This window comes from Theropithecus gelada, chromosome 2, assembly GCF_003255815.1.
Source record: "Theropithecus gelada isolate Dixy chromosome 2, Tgel_1.0, whole genome shotgun sequence".
NCBI classification, from domain to species: domain Eukaryota; kingdom Metazoa; phylum Chordata; class Mammalia; order Primates; family Cercopithecidae; genus Theropithecus; species Theropithecus gelada.
In genome coordinates, this window is record NC_037669.1 from 96,112,912 (window position 1) to 96,130,783 (window position 17,872).

Sequence of the window (17,872 nt, forward strand, 5' to 3'; positions counted from 1 at the left end):
AGCATTTAATAAAATTCAATATCCTTCATGATAAAAACCTCAATAAACTAGGCATAGGAGGAATATACCTCAATATAATAAAGGTCATTGTATTATTAGGTCATTCTTGCATTGCTATAAAGAAATATCTGAGACTGGGTAATTTATAAAGAAAAGATGTTTAATTGGCCCATGGTTCTGCAGGCTTTACAGGAAGCACGGTGCTGGCATCTGCTCAGTTTCTAGGGAGGCCTGAGAAAGTTTACAATCATCGCAGAAGGTGAAGGTGGAGCAGACACATCACATGGTGAAAGCAGGAACAAGAGAGCAAGAGAGTGGAGCGGAAGGTGCCACACACTTTTAAATGACCAGATCTCATGAGAACTCACTACAGTGAAGAAAGCACCACGACATGAAGGATCCATCCTCATCACCCAAACATCTCCCACCAGGCCCCACCTCCAGGATTGCAGATTACAATTCAATGTGAGATTTGGGCAGGGACAAATATCCAAACTCTCTCAGCCATATAAGGCAAACCTGCAGCTAACGTCATACTGAATGACCAAGACAAGGATGCCTACTTTCACCAATCCTATTCAACATAGTACCAGAAGTCCTGGCCAGAGCAAGCAGGAAGGAGAAAGAAATAAAAGGCATCCAAGTTAGAGAAGTCAAATTGTCACTCTTTGCTACTGATATGATTTTATATTTAAAAATAACTAAAGAATACACCAGAAAACTCTTAGATCTGATTAATAAATCAGTAAAGTTGCAGGATACAAAATCAAAATACAAAAATTAACAGTGTTTCTATATACCAATAAGGAAATAGCTGAGAGAGAAATCAAGAAGGTATTCCCAATTATAAAAGTTACAAAAAAAACCTAGGAATAAATTTACCCAAGGAGGTAAAAGATCTCTACAAGGAAAACCACAAGGCACTGATGAAAGAGACTGAAGAGGACATTAATAAATGGAAAGACATCCCAAGCTTATAAATAAGAAGGATTAATGTCATTAAAATGACCATACTGGGCCGGGTGTGGTGGCTTATGCCTGTAATCCCAGCACTTTGGGAGGCTGAGGTGGGCAGATCACGAAGTCAGGAGAGCAAGACCATCCTGGCCAACAAGGTGAAACCCGTCTCTACTAAAAATGGTGGCATGTGGCTGTAGTCCCAGCTACTCAGGAGGCTGAGGCAGGAGAATTGCTTGAACCCAGGAGGTGGAGGTTGCAGTGAGCTGAGATCTCGCCACTTGCCCTCCAGCCTGGCAACAGGGCGAGACTCCATCCAAAAAAAAAAAAAAATACTGCCCAAAGCAATCTACAGATTCAATGTAATCTCTATTAAAATACCAATGTCATTTTTCACATAGAAAAACAATCCTAAAATTCACAGGGAACCAAAAAAGAGCCAGAATAGGTAAAGCGATTCTGAAAGAAAAAGAACAAAGCTGGAGGCATTACACTACCTCACTTCAAAATACATTATAAGGATACAGTAAACAAAAAAGCATGGTATTGACATAAAAACAGACCTACAGACCAATGGAATAGAACAGAGAATCCAGAAGTAAATTTATGTATTTACAGCCAACTGATTTTTGACAAAGGCACCAAGAACATACATTAAGGAAAAGACCCTCTTCAATAAGTGGCGCTGGGAAAATTAAGATATCCATATTCAGAAGAATGAAACTGAATCCCTATCTCTCACCATACACAAAATCAACTCAAGATGGATTAAAACTTAACACCTAAAACCATAGGAGAAAACATAGGGGAGATACTACAGGACATTGGTCTAGGCAAAGATTTTATGGCAAAAACTACAAAAGCACAGACAACAAAACAAAAAACAAGACAAATGGGACTATATTAAACCAAAAAGCTTCTGCACAGCAAACAGAGTGAAGAGAACCTGTTGAATGAAAGAAAATATCTGCAAACTATTCATGTGACAGAGGACTAATATCCAGAATATACAAGGAACTCAAACAATTCAACAGTAAAAAAAGCAAATAATCTCATTAAAAAGTGGGCAAAGGACATGAACAGACATTTCTCAAGAGAAGACATACAAATGGCTAACAGGTATATGAAAGAATGCTCAACATTACCATGTATCAGGGAAATGCAAATCTAAACTACAGTAAGATATTACCTTACCCCAGTTAGAGTGCCTATTACTAAGAAGACAGAAAATAACAAATGTTGGTGAGGATGCAGAGAAAAAGAACTCTTACACACTGTTGGTAGGAATGTAAATTAGTGCAGCCTCTGTGGAAAACAGTATGGAGATTTCTTAGAAAACTAAAACTACCATATGATCCAGCAATCCCACTACTGGGTATTTATCCAAAGAAAAAAAAATCAGTAAATTAAAGGGATACCTGTACTCACATGTTTATTCCAGCACTATTCACAATAGCAAAGATGGAATCGACCCAAGTGTCCATCAATAGATCAATGAATAAAGAAAATGTGGTATATACACACAATGGAGTATTATTTGGTCATAAAAAATAATGAAATCATGTAGTCTGCAGCAATATGGATGAACTGGAGGTCATTATGTTAAGTGGTAATAAGCAGGCACAAAGACACATACACCATATTCTCACTTTTATGTGGGAGCTAAAAAAAGTTGATTTCATTGAGGTAGATAGTAGAATGATAGATACAGAGGCTGGGAAGAATGTGTAGGTAGGAGGGGGAAAAAGAGTGGTTGGTCGAATAGTATAAACATACAGTTAGAAGGTATAAGTTCTAATGTTTGATAGCAGTGTAGGATGACTACAGTTAGCAACAATGTATTGTGTATTTCAAAGTAGCTAGAAGAGAGAATTTGAAATGTTCCCAACATATAGAAATGTTAAACACTCAAGGTGATGGATACACCAAATACCCTGACTTGATTGATCATTTTTTAAAATCTTGATTCACAATATTTTACATATTTATGGGGTATATGTGATATTTTGTTATATCTATACATGTAAACTATGTGGATGTATAACAATAAATTTTACATATTTATGGGGTATATGATATTTCACTACATGCATAGATGTATAAAAATCACACACATGGATGTAACAAATGTCACATATACCCCATAAATATGTAAAATATTATGAATCAAGAGCAATTTTAAAAAAAAAACAACCTACTAGTGGAGGTACAAAATAAGAACTGCCATCTCTCACTTAAAAGAATTAAAGGTGGCCGGGCGCGGTGGCTCACGCCTGTAATCCCAGCACTTTGGGAGGCCGAGGCGGGTGGATCACAAGGTCAGGAGTTCGAGACCACGGTGAAACCCCGTCTCTACTAAAAATACAAAAAAATTAGCCGGGCGCAGTGGCGGGCGCCTGTAGTCCCAGCTACTTGGGAGGCTGAGGCAGGAGAATGGCAGGAACCCGGGAGGCGGAGCTTGCAGTGAGCCGAGATCGCGCCACTACACTCCAGCCAGGGGAACAGAGCGAGACTCCGTCTCAAAAAAAAAAAAAAAAAAAGAATTAAAGGTGGCTGGGTGTGGTGGCTCATGCCTGTAATCCCAGCACTTTGGGAGGCCAAGGTGGGCGGATCACCTGAGGTTGGGAGTTCAAGACCAGCCTGACCAACATGAAGAAACCCTGTCTCTACTAAGAATACAAAATTAGCCAGGCGTGTTGGCGCACGCCTGTAATCCCAGCCATTCGGGAGGCTGAGGCAGGAGAATCGTTTGAACACAGGAGGCTGAGGTTACAGTGAGCTGAAATTGTGCCACTGCACTCCAGCCTGGGCAACAAGAACTCCGTCTAAAAAAAAAAAAAAATTAAAGTCTTTACTTCCATTTCAGGGCTTAGCATTGTGCCTGGCATGTTGTAGATATTCAATAAATGGTAGTCATTATTATGTTTATTTTACTTAAATTCTTTTTGATTCTCATTTTCTTTTCTTTTTTTTTTTTTTTTTTTTTTTGCTTTTGTTTTTGTTTTTTGAGAGGGAGTCTTGCTCTGTCACCTAGGCTGGAGTGCAGTGGTGCAGACTCGCCTCACTGCAACCTCCACCTCCTGGGTTCAAGCAATACTCCTGCCTCAACCTCCCAAATAGCTAGGTGCCCGCCACCATGCCCAGCTAATTTTTGTATTTTAGTAGAGATGGGGTTTCACTTTGTAGGTCAAGCTGGTCTCCAACTCCTGACCTCAAATGATCTGCCCGCCTCAGCCTCCCAAAGTGCTGGGATTACAGGCCTGAGTCACTGTGCCTCGCCAAAAAAAAAAGACAGGGTTTCACAATGTTGGCCAGGCTGGTCTTGAACTCCTGACCTCAGGTGATCCACCCACCTGGGCCTCCCAAAGTGCTGGGATTACAGGCATGAGCCACCGCGCCCGGCCTCTCATTTTCATCATCAACAAAATGAGGATTAAATCAGTTAATATACGTAAAGCACTTGAAACAGAATCTGGCATATATGGTAAGTGTTGACTATTAATCTTTCACCCATGAATATCTTTTTATTTTTTCTATGAAGCTTCTTCTGATCTTACTTGTTTGGATTAATAATTTGCCTACCTGTATTCTGCTCATATTTTATAACACATCCTTTATATTAAATAACATTGATTTGTTTGCTTGTGTGTCTCTCTGCCAAATGGGGTTCTCGATAGCTGGGACCTATCTTACTTATCTTAGTGGTCTTAGTGCATAGTCTTTTCTTGCCACATATTATTGTGGCTTTGAGCTGGGTTTTAAAGGATGAAGAGGATGGTGTGATTGGAGCACGGTGGGTGGTACATCAGTGGGAACTGAAATTTGACAAATATACTGACATGTGATTGTAAGTTGTTGAATGCCAAACTAAATAATTTGAATTTATTTGTATACAGAAGGGAGGCATTTTTTTTATTATTGACCAGATTAATTCCATATTTTAGGAAGATAATTCTGAATGTGGAATAGAGAATATAGTGTAAAGAGGAAAAGAGATTGAAAACAAAAAGAAGATGTAAGAAACTCTGGCTCTTGCTGTATTAGAGAGTTATTATTTTAGCAGAGGTCTTCTAGAATATAGCCTTTTACCATCATGCAACCTTTTCAGCCTTATCACAGAAAGGCTTCAGTGTGTCCCTGCTAACTTTGTTTTGACTTCTGTTAAAAGAAAAACTTCAGAAAAAATAAATTTAATAGAGTTTATCTGAGCATTAAAAGATTCATGAATGGGGAAGCACCGCAAACTAGAGAGGTTCAGAGAGCTCTGTTTTAACAGTGTGAACAGTGGGATTTCTTACAGACTGAATGTGGAAACAAAGTTGAGAAATTACTTGAATGGCTATAGCTAGGTGTTTGCCTTATCTGGGCACAATCTGGTGGTAAATTCCTTGTTAGAGGATAGTTGTTGGTTTCGTTAAGATTAAGTTCTGACAACCTATAGATTGGGAGAAAATATTTGCAAGCCATACATTTGATAAGGGGTTAGTATCTAAAATATATAAATAATTCAAATAACTTACAAAGAACAGAAGTAATCCAATTTAAAAATGGGCAAGGGAGGCTGGGCGTGGTGGCTCACGCCTGTCATCCCAGCACTTTGGGAGGCCAAAGCGGGCAGATCATAAGGTCAGGAGATGGAGACCATCCTGGCCAACATGGTGAAACCCCGTCTCTACTAAAAATACAAAAATTAGCCAGGTGCGGTGGCGCAGGCCTGCAGTCCCAGCTACTCAGGAGTCGGAGGCAGGATAATTGCTTGAACCCAGGAGGCAGAGGCTGCAGTGAGCCGAGATTGTGCCACTGTACTCCAGCCTGGGCAACAGAGCAAGACTCTGTCCCAAAAAAAAAAAAAAAAAAACAGGGGGTGGGGGCGCAAGAGAGCTGAACAAACATTCGTCAAAAGAAGATACATAAATGGCAAATGTACGAAAAAAGGCTCAACATCATGAATCAGAGAAATGCAAATTATAAACCTCAGTGACATATTGCCTGACATCTGTCAGAATGGCTATTATCAAAAAGACAAATGATAACAAGTGCTGGTGAAGATGTGGAGAAAAGGGAATCTTTGTATACTGTTGGTGGCAATGTAAATTAGTATAGCCATTATGGAAAACTGTACGGTCATTCCTCAAAAAACTAAAAATAGAATTGCCATATGATCTAGCATCTCACTTCTGTGTATTTACCCAAAAGATTTGAAATCAGTATGTTGAAGAGATGTCTGCACTTCCATGTTCATTGCAGCACTATTCACAACAGCCAAGGTATGGAATCAACCTAAGTGTCCATCAATGGATGAATGGATTAAGAAAATGTGGTATATATACACAATGAAATACTATTCAGCCTTAAAAAAAGAAAGAAATTTTGTCACTGTAACACAGATAGACTGGAGAACATGCTAACTGAAATAAGCCAAGTACAGAAAGACAAATGCCATATATGTTCTCATTTACATATGGAATCTAAAACTCAAAGGAGCAGAGAGTAGAACAGTAGTTACCAGAGGACAGGGGTGAAGGGTGGTAAGGGGAATGGGGAGATGATGGTCAAAGAGTACCAAGCCTCAATTAAACAGGAAGAAAAAGTTTTTTTTCTTTGATATCTACTGCATGGTGTGGTGACTATAGCAAATAATAATGTACATTTCATAATTGCTAAGAGTAAATTTCAAATGTTCTCACCACAAAAAAAGATAGTATCCTAGGTGACAGATATGTTACTTAGCTTGATTTAATTATTCCATATCATATTCATAAATCAAAACATCACACTGTACCCCATAAACTATAGTTTTCAACTTGTAATTTTAAATTAAAAATTAAAAAAACAAAATACAAAAGGTGAAAAGGCAACTTCTAAAGTAGTAAATGATTTTATATATATAGATATACATACACACACACACAACTGAGAACTTGTATACAGATTATATGATCAATTATTGTAGACAGAGAAGAAAAAGAATCCCACAGAATATAGGGAAAATATCAGTATACTTCCAAATACAGCATATCCTACTAATGCCCAATAAACATTTTGAAAAGTGCTCAACTTCATCAATCATCAGGGAAGGTATCACTACCCACCTGCCAGAATGGCTAAATGCAAAAGGCTAATAATGTCAAGAGCTGGTAAGGATGTGAAACAACCAGAATTCTCAGACATTGCTGGTAGGAGTGTAATTTGGTAAAACTCTTCTGGAAAACTGTTCGGCTGTTATCTACTAAGGCTGAATATATGTAGGCCCTATGACACAGCAGTTCCAGTTTTAAGTATAACCTATCATAATGTATACATATGTTCACCAAAAGACATGCAGAACACTGATAGCATCACAATTGTAATATCCAAATCTGCTCCAACCAATATTCCATTTTGATATACTCACAAAATGGAATATTAACTATTATACGACAATGAGAAACATCTACAATAGGTGTTTGTTCAAAAATATTGAGCAAAAGAAGATAGACAAAAGAATGCACATATGATTCCTTTTATATAAAGAACAAAAGCAGGCAAAACTCACATCAATGCTATTAGGAGTCAATGAAAATCTAAATTAAAATGCACGACTGAGATAGCTATTAAAACAATCTCTACTTTAAAGACTTTATATGTTTTACCTTTTCATCCCCTTGTTCAGGCACATGAGCAAACTTGCACAGTGGTCGCTCACAGCCACGTAACGTATTAAAATGAAATTTGCAATATTTATAGGGTATCATCAACCCTAGGGACTTCTGGAACACCTAGAAAATTAGAAAGATTCACTTTCTGTATTAACTGTAAAGCATCCACTATAGTTAAGCAAGACAGCATTTGAAGCAACACAAATAACATATACTCCAAAGAGTATCAAGATAACTTGTTTGCTAATTTGATAAGAAAAAATAAAACTTCAAACAATTTATATTTTCAAAAATAATTTAAAAATCATTTCAGAGTGATTTGTCTGGATTTTAAAAAATTTATTTTTGTGTAAAATATTCCATCAAGGTTATTCTCTTTTATGTCTCTTTTTTTTTTTTCACCAATGACAGATATTTATTGAGCACTCTTTCTGTGGAAGGCACCCTCTAGAAATTTATCATCTATTAGAGGGATGAAATACAGATGACAGAAAAACAACTACAAGACAGTATATTTTAAGTGGTATGGAAAATGGCACTTTATAATTCTCATTTTTTAAGACTGTTTTTTTGGAGCAGGTATAGGTTCACAGAAAAATTAAGGAACAGAAATATCCCACGGACTCCCTGCCCCCACATATTTTACATAATTAAAAAAATGTACACATTCCTCCTCCCTTTTATATACCTGTCTCTATTTTACAAAAAGTTAATTCTATTATAATATGCACTATATTTCAGATGCATTTATTAGAACCAAAATTCTCCTTAGTTTTTCTGGTTAATAGAACAAGGCAAATGAGAGTTAAAACTTTTTACAACAAACTTTCCCCATAAACTGCTTTATATCAGCAGCTTTCTCTGTCATCACAGAAAACTGTTCAGCCTGTTTTTTTCTGTTTTGGATGTTTTCCCTCTGCTGTTTTCAACCTCTTATGCTATTTGTTAAAATCTTCTAAGTCAGTACTTATTTTCTACCTCTTACCACAAACCTCTATTCAAAATCCATATAATATCTGGAACTGCTTAAAAAATGATGATAGGCTGGGCACGGTGACTCACACCTGTAATCCCAGCACTTTGGGAGGCCAAGGAAGGAGGATCACGAGGACAGGAGTTAGAGACTAGCCTGGCCAACATGGCGAAACCCTGTCTCTACTAAAAATACAAAACTTAGCCAGGTGTGGTGGTGGGCGCCTGTAATCCCAGCTACTCGAGAGGCTGAGGCAGGAGAATCTTGAGGCTGAGGCTCAAACCCAGGAGGCGGAGGTTGCAGTGAGCCGAGATCATGCCATTGTACTCCAGCCTGATGACAAGAGCAAGATTCCATCTCAAAAAAAAATATATATATATATATAGGGAAATAAAACCAAAAGGTCCAAAGTATTGGTTTTATGAAATTATTTTTTTTAAGGGGAGGGTAAAAGAGGGAGTGGAGGAAAGTGAGGAAGAGGAGGGAGGAGAAGGAGGAGGAGGGGGAAGACAAAGAGACAGATTATTACTTTTTTAAAAAGTAGACTTACCCCCACATTTTTTTCCCTCTTAAATATTTCACAAGTTTCAGGATTCTGCAGCTTTAGGACAGAATGTTTTCCCAGAAATCTGAAATCTAGAAATGATTTAGAGTGACATTACACACCAATATGTTACAATTTATTTTCTTCATAACAATGAAATAGATGATCACTACTATCTGCTTTAAAGTTTCACTTTGAAATATTCATGTTCAATTCACAGACTGTGCTGCCATGTGTGTTCCTGTGAAATATAGTGTGATTTACATCTTAGGTGCCTTCAAGTATTTCTAGACCTGAATTTAAAATTTTAAACTCACTATAAGCTGCAGACAACTTTCTTAAAAACCTCACATAGCAGCATTGGGCACTGTATTCAAATGATATGTCTCTAAGTTAAATAGACAAATATTATACACAATGAACATTTCTAAGGGAAGAAAACTAGTGACAAATACAGGTGCAATGTACTGAACTGTGTCCCCACAAAAATCACATGTTGAAGCCCTAACCCTCAATATGACTATATTTGGAGATAGGGTGTTTATGGAAGTTAATAAGGTTAAATGAGGTCATAAAGGTGGGGTCCTGAATCAATGGAATTAATGTCCTTATACGAATAGGCGCCAGCCTGGTGTGGTGGCTTACACCTGTAATCTCAGCACTTTGGGAGGCCCAGGTGGGCAGACTGCCTGAGATCGGGAGTTTAAGACCAGCCTGGCCAACATGGTGAAACCCATCTCTACTAAAAATACAAAATTTAGCCAGGCATGGTCGTGTGCGCCTGTAATCCCAGCTACTTGGGAGGCTGAGGCAGGAGAATCACTTGAACCTGGGAGGTGGAGGTTGTAGTGAACCAAGATCACACCATTGCACTCCAGCCTGGGCTACAGAGTGAGACTCTGTCTTAAAAAAAAAAAAAAAAAGAATAGGCACCACAGAGCTTACACTCTTTCCTTGCACACACCAAGGAAAAGTTATGTGAGGACTTAGCAAGAAGGTAGCCATCTGCAAGCCAGAAACAGAGCCCTCATCAGAAAATGAACCCTTCTAGAACCTTAGTCTTGAACTTCTAGCACTGTACAAAATAAATTTCTGTTGTTTGAGACCTTTAATCTGTGGCATTTTATTATGGCAGCCCAAGCAAACTAATACACCAGGCATCATATCCCTTAATGTTGGTCTTTTAAAAAGAGAACTAGGGCATTTAAAAATGTTCTTTTCTAAAGATAAAAATAACAAATAAAAATAAAAGTATTTTTAATTTTAAATCATTTATTTTTTACTTTGGCAGCATCCAGCTATAATCTGAAACAAGCTGAAGTTTTTGCTGCATAGCTTCACAGTAATTTGCATTATGAAAACTGTAAGACTTTTTAAGATAAAACACATGACCATCATGAGCTTGCTGTTACAGTATACAACACGAGGCAGCATGAAGTCAGTACTGGGTAGGTATAGAAAAGTTAGGTGTGTGCTATACAATGTGATTTTATAGATCCTAAATTCATCCTTTAATGTAGTCTATTTTGTTCAAAGTACTGTTAATTATCAAAAAACTGACACAAGTTCTAAAATACATATACAAATACACTCTATCAAAATATATTTTGGATACAATCTGTAATTTACTCATACTACCACTATCACATAAATACAGATATTTCACACATTGTTCCATCAAAAGTACTAAGTAGGCTGGGCGTGGTAGCTCACACCTGTAATTTCAGCACTTTGGGAGACTGAGGTGGGCAGATTACGACGTCAGGAGTTCAAGACCAGCCTGGCCAACATAGTGAAACCCCGTCTCTACTAAAAATACAAAAAATTAGCCGGGCATGGCGGTGGGTGCCTGTAATCCCAGCTACTCAGGAGGCTGAGGCAGGAGAATCGCTTGAACCTAGGGAGGTACAGGTTGCAGTGAGCTGAGATCGTGCCACTGCACTCCAGCCTGGGCAACAGTGTGACACTCTGTCTCAAAAAAAAAAAAAAAAAAGTACTAAGTAAAGGTGCACAGACTTCTAATTTTAATATATTTTACATGTTTCCATTTTTCTTTTTTAATCATCTTTTGTTTTTGGTAGAAAAATCTCCTAGTTTCTGTATTACCAAAAGCCAACAGGATTTCATTAAGAAAACAAATAGTACCATTCATCCAGGTATTCAGTATTGTGTCTTCTTGATGACCACTTAGATTCAAAGGAGGTACTAATAAGCACAGAGGTTTCGGGACTGGTGCTGCAAACTGACATTCGCCAACCATAATGTCGGCATTTCTAGAATCTTTGCTGTGTGAAAGGAAAAACTAACATCAGAATTTAAATGCATTTTTAAACATTAAAGTAATCCTTTGCAGATATTTCTTTTTTAAAAAAGTTTTTATTTTTATTTTTTTACAAATTGAAGGACTGTGGCAACCCTGAGTCGAGCAAGTCTAACTGGTGCCATTTTTCTAACAGCATATGCTCACTTACGTCTCTGTGTCACATTTTGGTAATTCTCACAATATTTCAAATTTTTTCATTATTATTTTATCTGTTATGGTGATTCGTGATCAGTGATCAATGTTACTACTGATATTGTTTCAGAGCACCATGAAAACTAAGCCCTTATAAGAGGGTGCACTTAATCAATGAATGATGTGTGTGTTCTGACTGCACCACCAACTGGCTGTTCCCCTATCTCTCTCCCTCTCCTTAGGCCTCCCCATTTCCTGAGACAAAACCATATTGAAATTAGACCAGTTAATGACCCTACAATGTCCCCTAAGTAGTCAAGTGAAAGGAGGGGTCTCACATCTCTCACTTTAAATCAAAAGCTAGAAATGATTAAGCTTAGTGAGGAAGGCATGTTGATGAACAAGATAGGCCAAAAGGTAGGCCTCTTGTACCAAATAGTTAACCAAGCTGTCAATGTAAAGGAAAAGTTCTTCAAGGAAATTCAAAGTGCTACTCCAGTGAACATGTGAATGAAAAGAAAATGAAACAGCCTTATTGCAGAAATGCAGAAAGTTTGAGTGATCTAGATGGAAGATCAAACCAGTCCCTAATACAGAGCAAGACCCTAACTCTCTTCAATTCTGTGAGGGCTGTGAGAGATCAGAAAGTTACAGAAGTATGAAACTAGCAGAATTGGTTCATGAGGCTTGATGAAACAAGCCATCTCTGTAACATAGAAGTGCAAGGTCAAACAGGAAGTGCTAATGGAAAAGTTGCAGCAAGTTATCCAGAAGATCCAGCTAAGATAACTGATGAAGGAAGCTACAACAAACTGATTTTCAACATAGACAAAACTGCCTTATACTGGAAGAAGATACCATCTAGGACTTTCATAGCTAAAGAAAAGTTAATGCCTGGCTTCAAAGATTTAACAAATAGACTGGCTCTCTCCTGTTAAGGGATAATGCAGCTGGCAACTTTAACCATTTCAAAAATCATAGGGCCCTTAAGAATTATGTTAAATCTATTCTTTCTGTGCTCTATAAATGAAACATCAAAGCCTGTACAACAGCACATCTGTTTAAAGCATGGTTTACTGAATATTTTAAGCCTACTATTGAGATCTATTGCTCAAAAAAGATTCCTTTCAAAATATCACTGCTCATTGACAATGTATTTTGTCACCCAAGAACTCTGCCAGACATGCTCAAGGAGATGAATATTGTGTTTTTTTGTTTGTTTGTTTTTTGAGAAGGAGTCTTGCTCTGTTGCCCAGGCTGGAGTGCAGTGGCATGATCTCAGCTCACTGCAACCTCTGCCTCCCGGGTTCAAGCAATTCTCTGCCTCAGCCTCCTCAGTCGCTAGGATTGCAAGAGCCTGCCACCATGCCTGGCTAATTTTGGTATTTTTAGTAGAGGTGGGGTTTCAATCTTGGCCAGGCTGGTGCTGAACTCCTGACCTCGTGATCCACCCACCTTGGCCTCCCAAATTGCTGGGATTACAGGCGTGAGCCACCACGCTCAGCCTGAATGTTGTTTTTATGCCTGCTAACACAACATCTATTCTGCAATCTATGAATCAAGAAGCAATTTTGACTTTCAAGTCTTATTATTTAAGAAATACATTTAATTAGGCTCTATCTGCCATGGATAGTGATTTCTCTGATAGATCTTGGCAAAGTAAATTGAAAACCTATAAAGAACTCACCATTCTAGGTGCCATTAAAAACATTTGTGATTTAAAAGAGGAGGTCAACATATCAACATTAGCAGTCTGGAGGAAGTTGATTCCAACCCTCATAGATGATTTTCAGGGTTTAAATACTTCAGTGGTAGAAGTCACTGCAAATGTGGAGGACACAGCAAGAAAACTAGAACTAGCAGTGGAGCCTAAAGTTGTAACTGAATTGCTGCAATCTCATGATAAAACTTGAATGGATGAAGAGTTGCTTCTTATGGATGAGCAAAGAAAGTGGTTTCTTGAGATGAAACCTACTACTGATGAAGCCATGAACATTGTTTAAGTGGCAAAGGACTCAGAATATCACACAAACTAGCTGATAAAGCAGAGGTAGAGTTTGAGAGGATTGAATCCGAATTTGAAAGAAGTTCTATTGTTGGTAAAATGCTATCAAACAGCATCACGTGCCACAGAGAAATCTTTTGTGAAAAGAACTGTCAACTGATGCAGCAAACTGCATTGTTGTCTTATTTTAAGAAACTGCCACAGCCACCTTAACCTTCAACCTTCATTCCAATCTTCAACTACCCTATTCAGTAAGCAGCCATCAACATCCAGGCAATTATGACTCACTGAAGGCTCAGATGATGTAAGAACTTTTTGGCAATAAAGTATTTTTAAATGAAGGTGTGTACATTTTTTTAAAGACATAATGCTATTGCACACTTAATAGACTATAGTGTAAGCATAACCTTTCTACGCACTGGGAAACAGAAAAAATTCATATGACTCATTTTATTGCAATATTTGCTTTACAGCAGTAGTCTGAACTCAAACCTGCAATACCTCCAAGGTATACCTGTATATATTACAATTCTTTAACATCTCTAATAGGTTGTTCCTGCCTTCTTAACTAGAAAACCAGCACTTCTTAAGTGGTTGGAGTAGAGGAAGGAATGGGGTGGTGTGGTTAAGATTAGAGCAAAATATTTTTGACCATGCCAAACAAAAGGTCTGAGGAGGAGTTAGGTTAGTGTTTTAATCCGGAAGAGGTCATTATATTATTCTACTGATAATGTAATTAAATGAATTATAAATTATTCTTCAAGAAAAGTATATACAATAAGCCTATAAAGGTCTTTGAGAGCTTTCTCTGGGGAAAAGGTATTAAAAATGTTATTGTTTCAGGGTGACTGATTTAAACAGCTTAATTGCATCCTAATATGTGAGATCCTACATAACCAATTTTACAAAAATTTAATTTGGACACTACTTCTCTAGAAAAATAACTTAAGCAAGGGGAGGGAAAGAAGTACTTCAGAGCTGATTAGTAAATACAAATGCATTTACTTTTTAGGAGAAAGGTTTACACTAACATTCAGATACTATAATGTTTACCTTAAAAATAATTCTAATAAGTTTTTTCAGCTTGTGTTTTCTGGGCCAGAGGAGAGTAAAAGTAGTAAGAAGAGGAAGCCATACTTACAACAGTTGAAATTTAGTAGCATTGATAGAATTTAAGATTTTCACACAAAAAAAAGATCTTCATTTCTCTCCCCAACTTGGGATGTCACTTATATGTATTATCAGTATGTTCCCCGCAAATAAAACAAAAGCGGCAACATAAACAAAGAAACAGAAATTATGAATTTCTACAGATGGAAGAGATTATCTATCTTTTATTTTTGATCAGATGACTGAAGCCCATGGTGATGTAATGACTTAACCAATCAGTGTCACACTGGTGATCACTATGATAGAGTCAAGTTGATAAACCTTTGCAGGCTGCAGTTACACTATCTTAGTTTGTAAGCAAAATGATTGCAATAGAAAAAAAAAGTTAACCTTGTTGCTTTTTCTTCAGTATCTTCCTTTTTCTTTAGTATCTCCAAATGGTCATGAACCGTACTAAACCTTCTATACCAATCTAATTCTTGTCTAGCCTTTCCCTTAACACAGTAGTTCTCAAACTTGAGCATGCATCAAAATCAGCTGGTGGTCTTGTTAAAAACAGATTGATAGGCCCATCGCCAAAGTTTGATTCAGCAGGTCTGAGATGGGACCCAATAATTTCAATTTCTGACAAGTTCATGCATGATGATGCTTCTCCAAGGATCACACTTTGAAAATTACTGCGTTAACATTAAAAGCCTCAGATATATCCATCACCTTGACCTGGGTGAGTCAAATGCAAAATGAAGGTGGTGGAGGATGGATCAGATGATCTTTAAGGTGTCCTCCAACTCTAAATGCAGTTTTATATGTTCCAGAGAGTGTGCTATAACTCTCCATATGAATCACTGCATCCACGTAAGATCCTTGCAAACTGCAATGTGAGTCTGATTTCAGCCACTCTTATCTTCATAAAAGTCAAACATACATCATTTTTTCTTTTTATCACTACTCCTTATCTTTCCTCAAAAAATATTTTAATGACTCAAAAAACTTAGTGACAGCTTTAAGGCAATTTACAATACCCCTTACACCTGAGTACATCTGACACATTAATTAAAGTATACCTATATATGGCTAATGGCATATAGCCCAAGCATATAAACAGTAGAGAACAAAAAACATACTCAAGATACAAATTAGACAAGTGACTATTATAAGTTATGTAATTAAGAATTATGTTACAGACCTTTTGCGAACTTCATAAATATTTTCTTTTTCTTCTTTGGTAATCACTTTGTCTGTAAATCTATGCTGTGAAGAGATTATGGTTAAATAAGAACCAGTGAATGTCTCTGTATTACACACTAAGCTATGAGGCTTACTGGATTTATTATAATGTATTCGATGTTAATTAAACAACTAGTTTATGGCCAATCCCTAAAAACAATTATATTCTACATAATTTAAAATACTGAATCCTGACTTTAAAATTTCCACTGCTGCTTAAGAGAAAAATTAATATAAGTCAAAACATTTGTCCAGGTTTTGATATCACCTTTAATTACCCAAGTCGCTATTTCAAATCATTAGGTAAAACTTAAGTTGAGTTTCTTTTTATTCAGAAAAAAAGCTTGAGCTTTGAGTTATTTTAAAGTGGTATTTGTGAACATAAAATTTATTTTTCATAAGAAATATTTAAATGTGTTTTAAATATAACTATACTTACATTTCACAAGTAGCTGTTTTGAAATCATGATTTTCCAGTCATAAGAAGGTTATACATGTTCAAATACTAAACTTTTGAAAAAACAGTCATCCACTAAAAGAATAAAATACCTAGGAATACAGCTAACCAGGAAAGTGAAAGACCTCTATGATGAGAATTACAAAACACTGCTCAAAGAAATCAGAGAGGACATCAACTAATGGAAAAACTTTCCATGATTATGGATAGGAAGGAGCAATATCATTAAAATGGCCATACTGCCCAAAGTAATTTATGGATTCAATGTTATTCCTATTAAACTATCAATGACATTCTTCAGAGAACTAGCAAAAATTCATATGAAACTCAAAAGGAGCGCGAATAGACAAGGCAATCCTAAGCAACAAGAACAAAGCTGGACGCATCATGTTACTGACTTCAAACTATACTACAGGGCTACTATAACCAAAACTGCATGGTACTGGTACAAAAACAGATACACGGACTAATAGAACTGAATAGACAGCATAGGAATAAGGCTGCACACCTACAACCATCTGACCTTCGACAAAGCTGACAAAAACAAGCAATGTGGAGAGGACTCTCTATTCAATAAATGGTGCTGGGTAACTGGCTAGCCACATGCAGAAGACTGAAACTGGACCCTTCTTTTACCATATGCAAAAATCAACTCGAGATGGGTTAAAAACTTAAATGTTAAAACCCAAAACTATAAAAGCCTTGGAAGACAACCTAGAAATCTTAGAAAACTACAAAAATCAACTGAGAAACATAAAACATAACAAACTGAAGGACCTACCATGTTCCTGAATGAGAATACTAAAGATGTTGGTTCTCCCCAAATTAATTTATACATTAAAGAAATTACAATGTGAGTTTAAAGCACTGTTTAAAAAAAATACATGAGAGAGAACCACCAAAAAACATTTTACCATTTAATATTTTACTTACTATTTTTCAAAAAAATTGATAGTATGCTATTGGTGTAAGGACTAGCAATCAATGAAACAAAAGAAAAGAAACAGATCTATATATAAAACTGAAAATATTCAATATGGCACTTGAAATTTAGGAGGAAATGATTCAATAAATGGTAGAACAACTGGCTAGTTAATTGGATGGAAAATAAGTGTGCTCCCAACTCACCATATGCCAAAATACCTTTTAGGTTCATTAAAGATTTCATTAAATTAAAAATAAATTCTAAAAGTAGAAAATAAAATAAAATAGCAAAACAAATCAAATATATAAATGAGTATATAATCTGGAGGATTTGGAAAGCCTAAGCATGACACCAAAGGTAGAAACCATGAAGTAAGATATCAATAGGTTTGACTATAAATATTTTAAATATTTTCATATGTTAAGAGAATAAAGAGTACAAAATGCCATCTGCTAAAACAAGGAAAAGTTACATTGTTTCTATATTCCTTCTCCTAAGATAAATTTTAGTTTGATTAAAAATTTAAACATAATAAATAACACCAAAAAAACTAAAAGAAAATATGAGAGAAAATTTTAAAT

The 17,872-nt window shown here is 36.6% G+C and overlaps 1 protein-coding gene across 1 annotated transcript in view; it reads right to left on the reverse strand.

Annotated features, from left to right (window-relative positions):
- Nucleotides 1–17,872, reverse strand: part of TOPAZ1 (testis and ovary specific PAZ domain containing 1) — a 92,501-nt gene that overhangs the window by 56,155 nt on the left and 18,474 nt on the right. The window contains exons 5-8 of the mRNA XM_025377230.1: nucleotides 15,869–15,933; nucleotides 11,258–11,397; nucleotides 9,119–9,204; nucleotides 7,590–7,715 (exon numbers count right to left, since the gene is read on the reverse strand). Of these exons, the coding sequence (XP_025233015.1) occupies nucleotides 7,590–7,715; nucleotides 9,119–9,204; nucleotides 11,258–11,397; nucleotides 15,869–15,933 (417 nt within the window). The remainder of the gene's footprint in view (nucleotides 1–7,589; nucleotides 7,716–9,118; nucleotides 9,205–11,257; nucleotides 11,398–15,868; nucleotides 15,934–17,872) is intronic.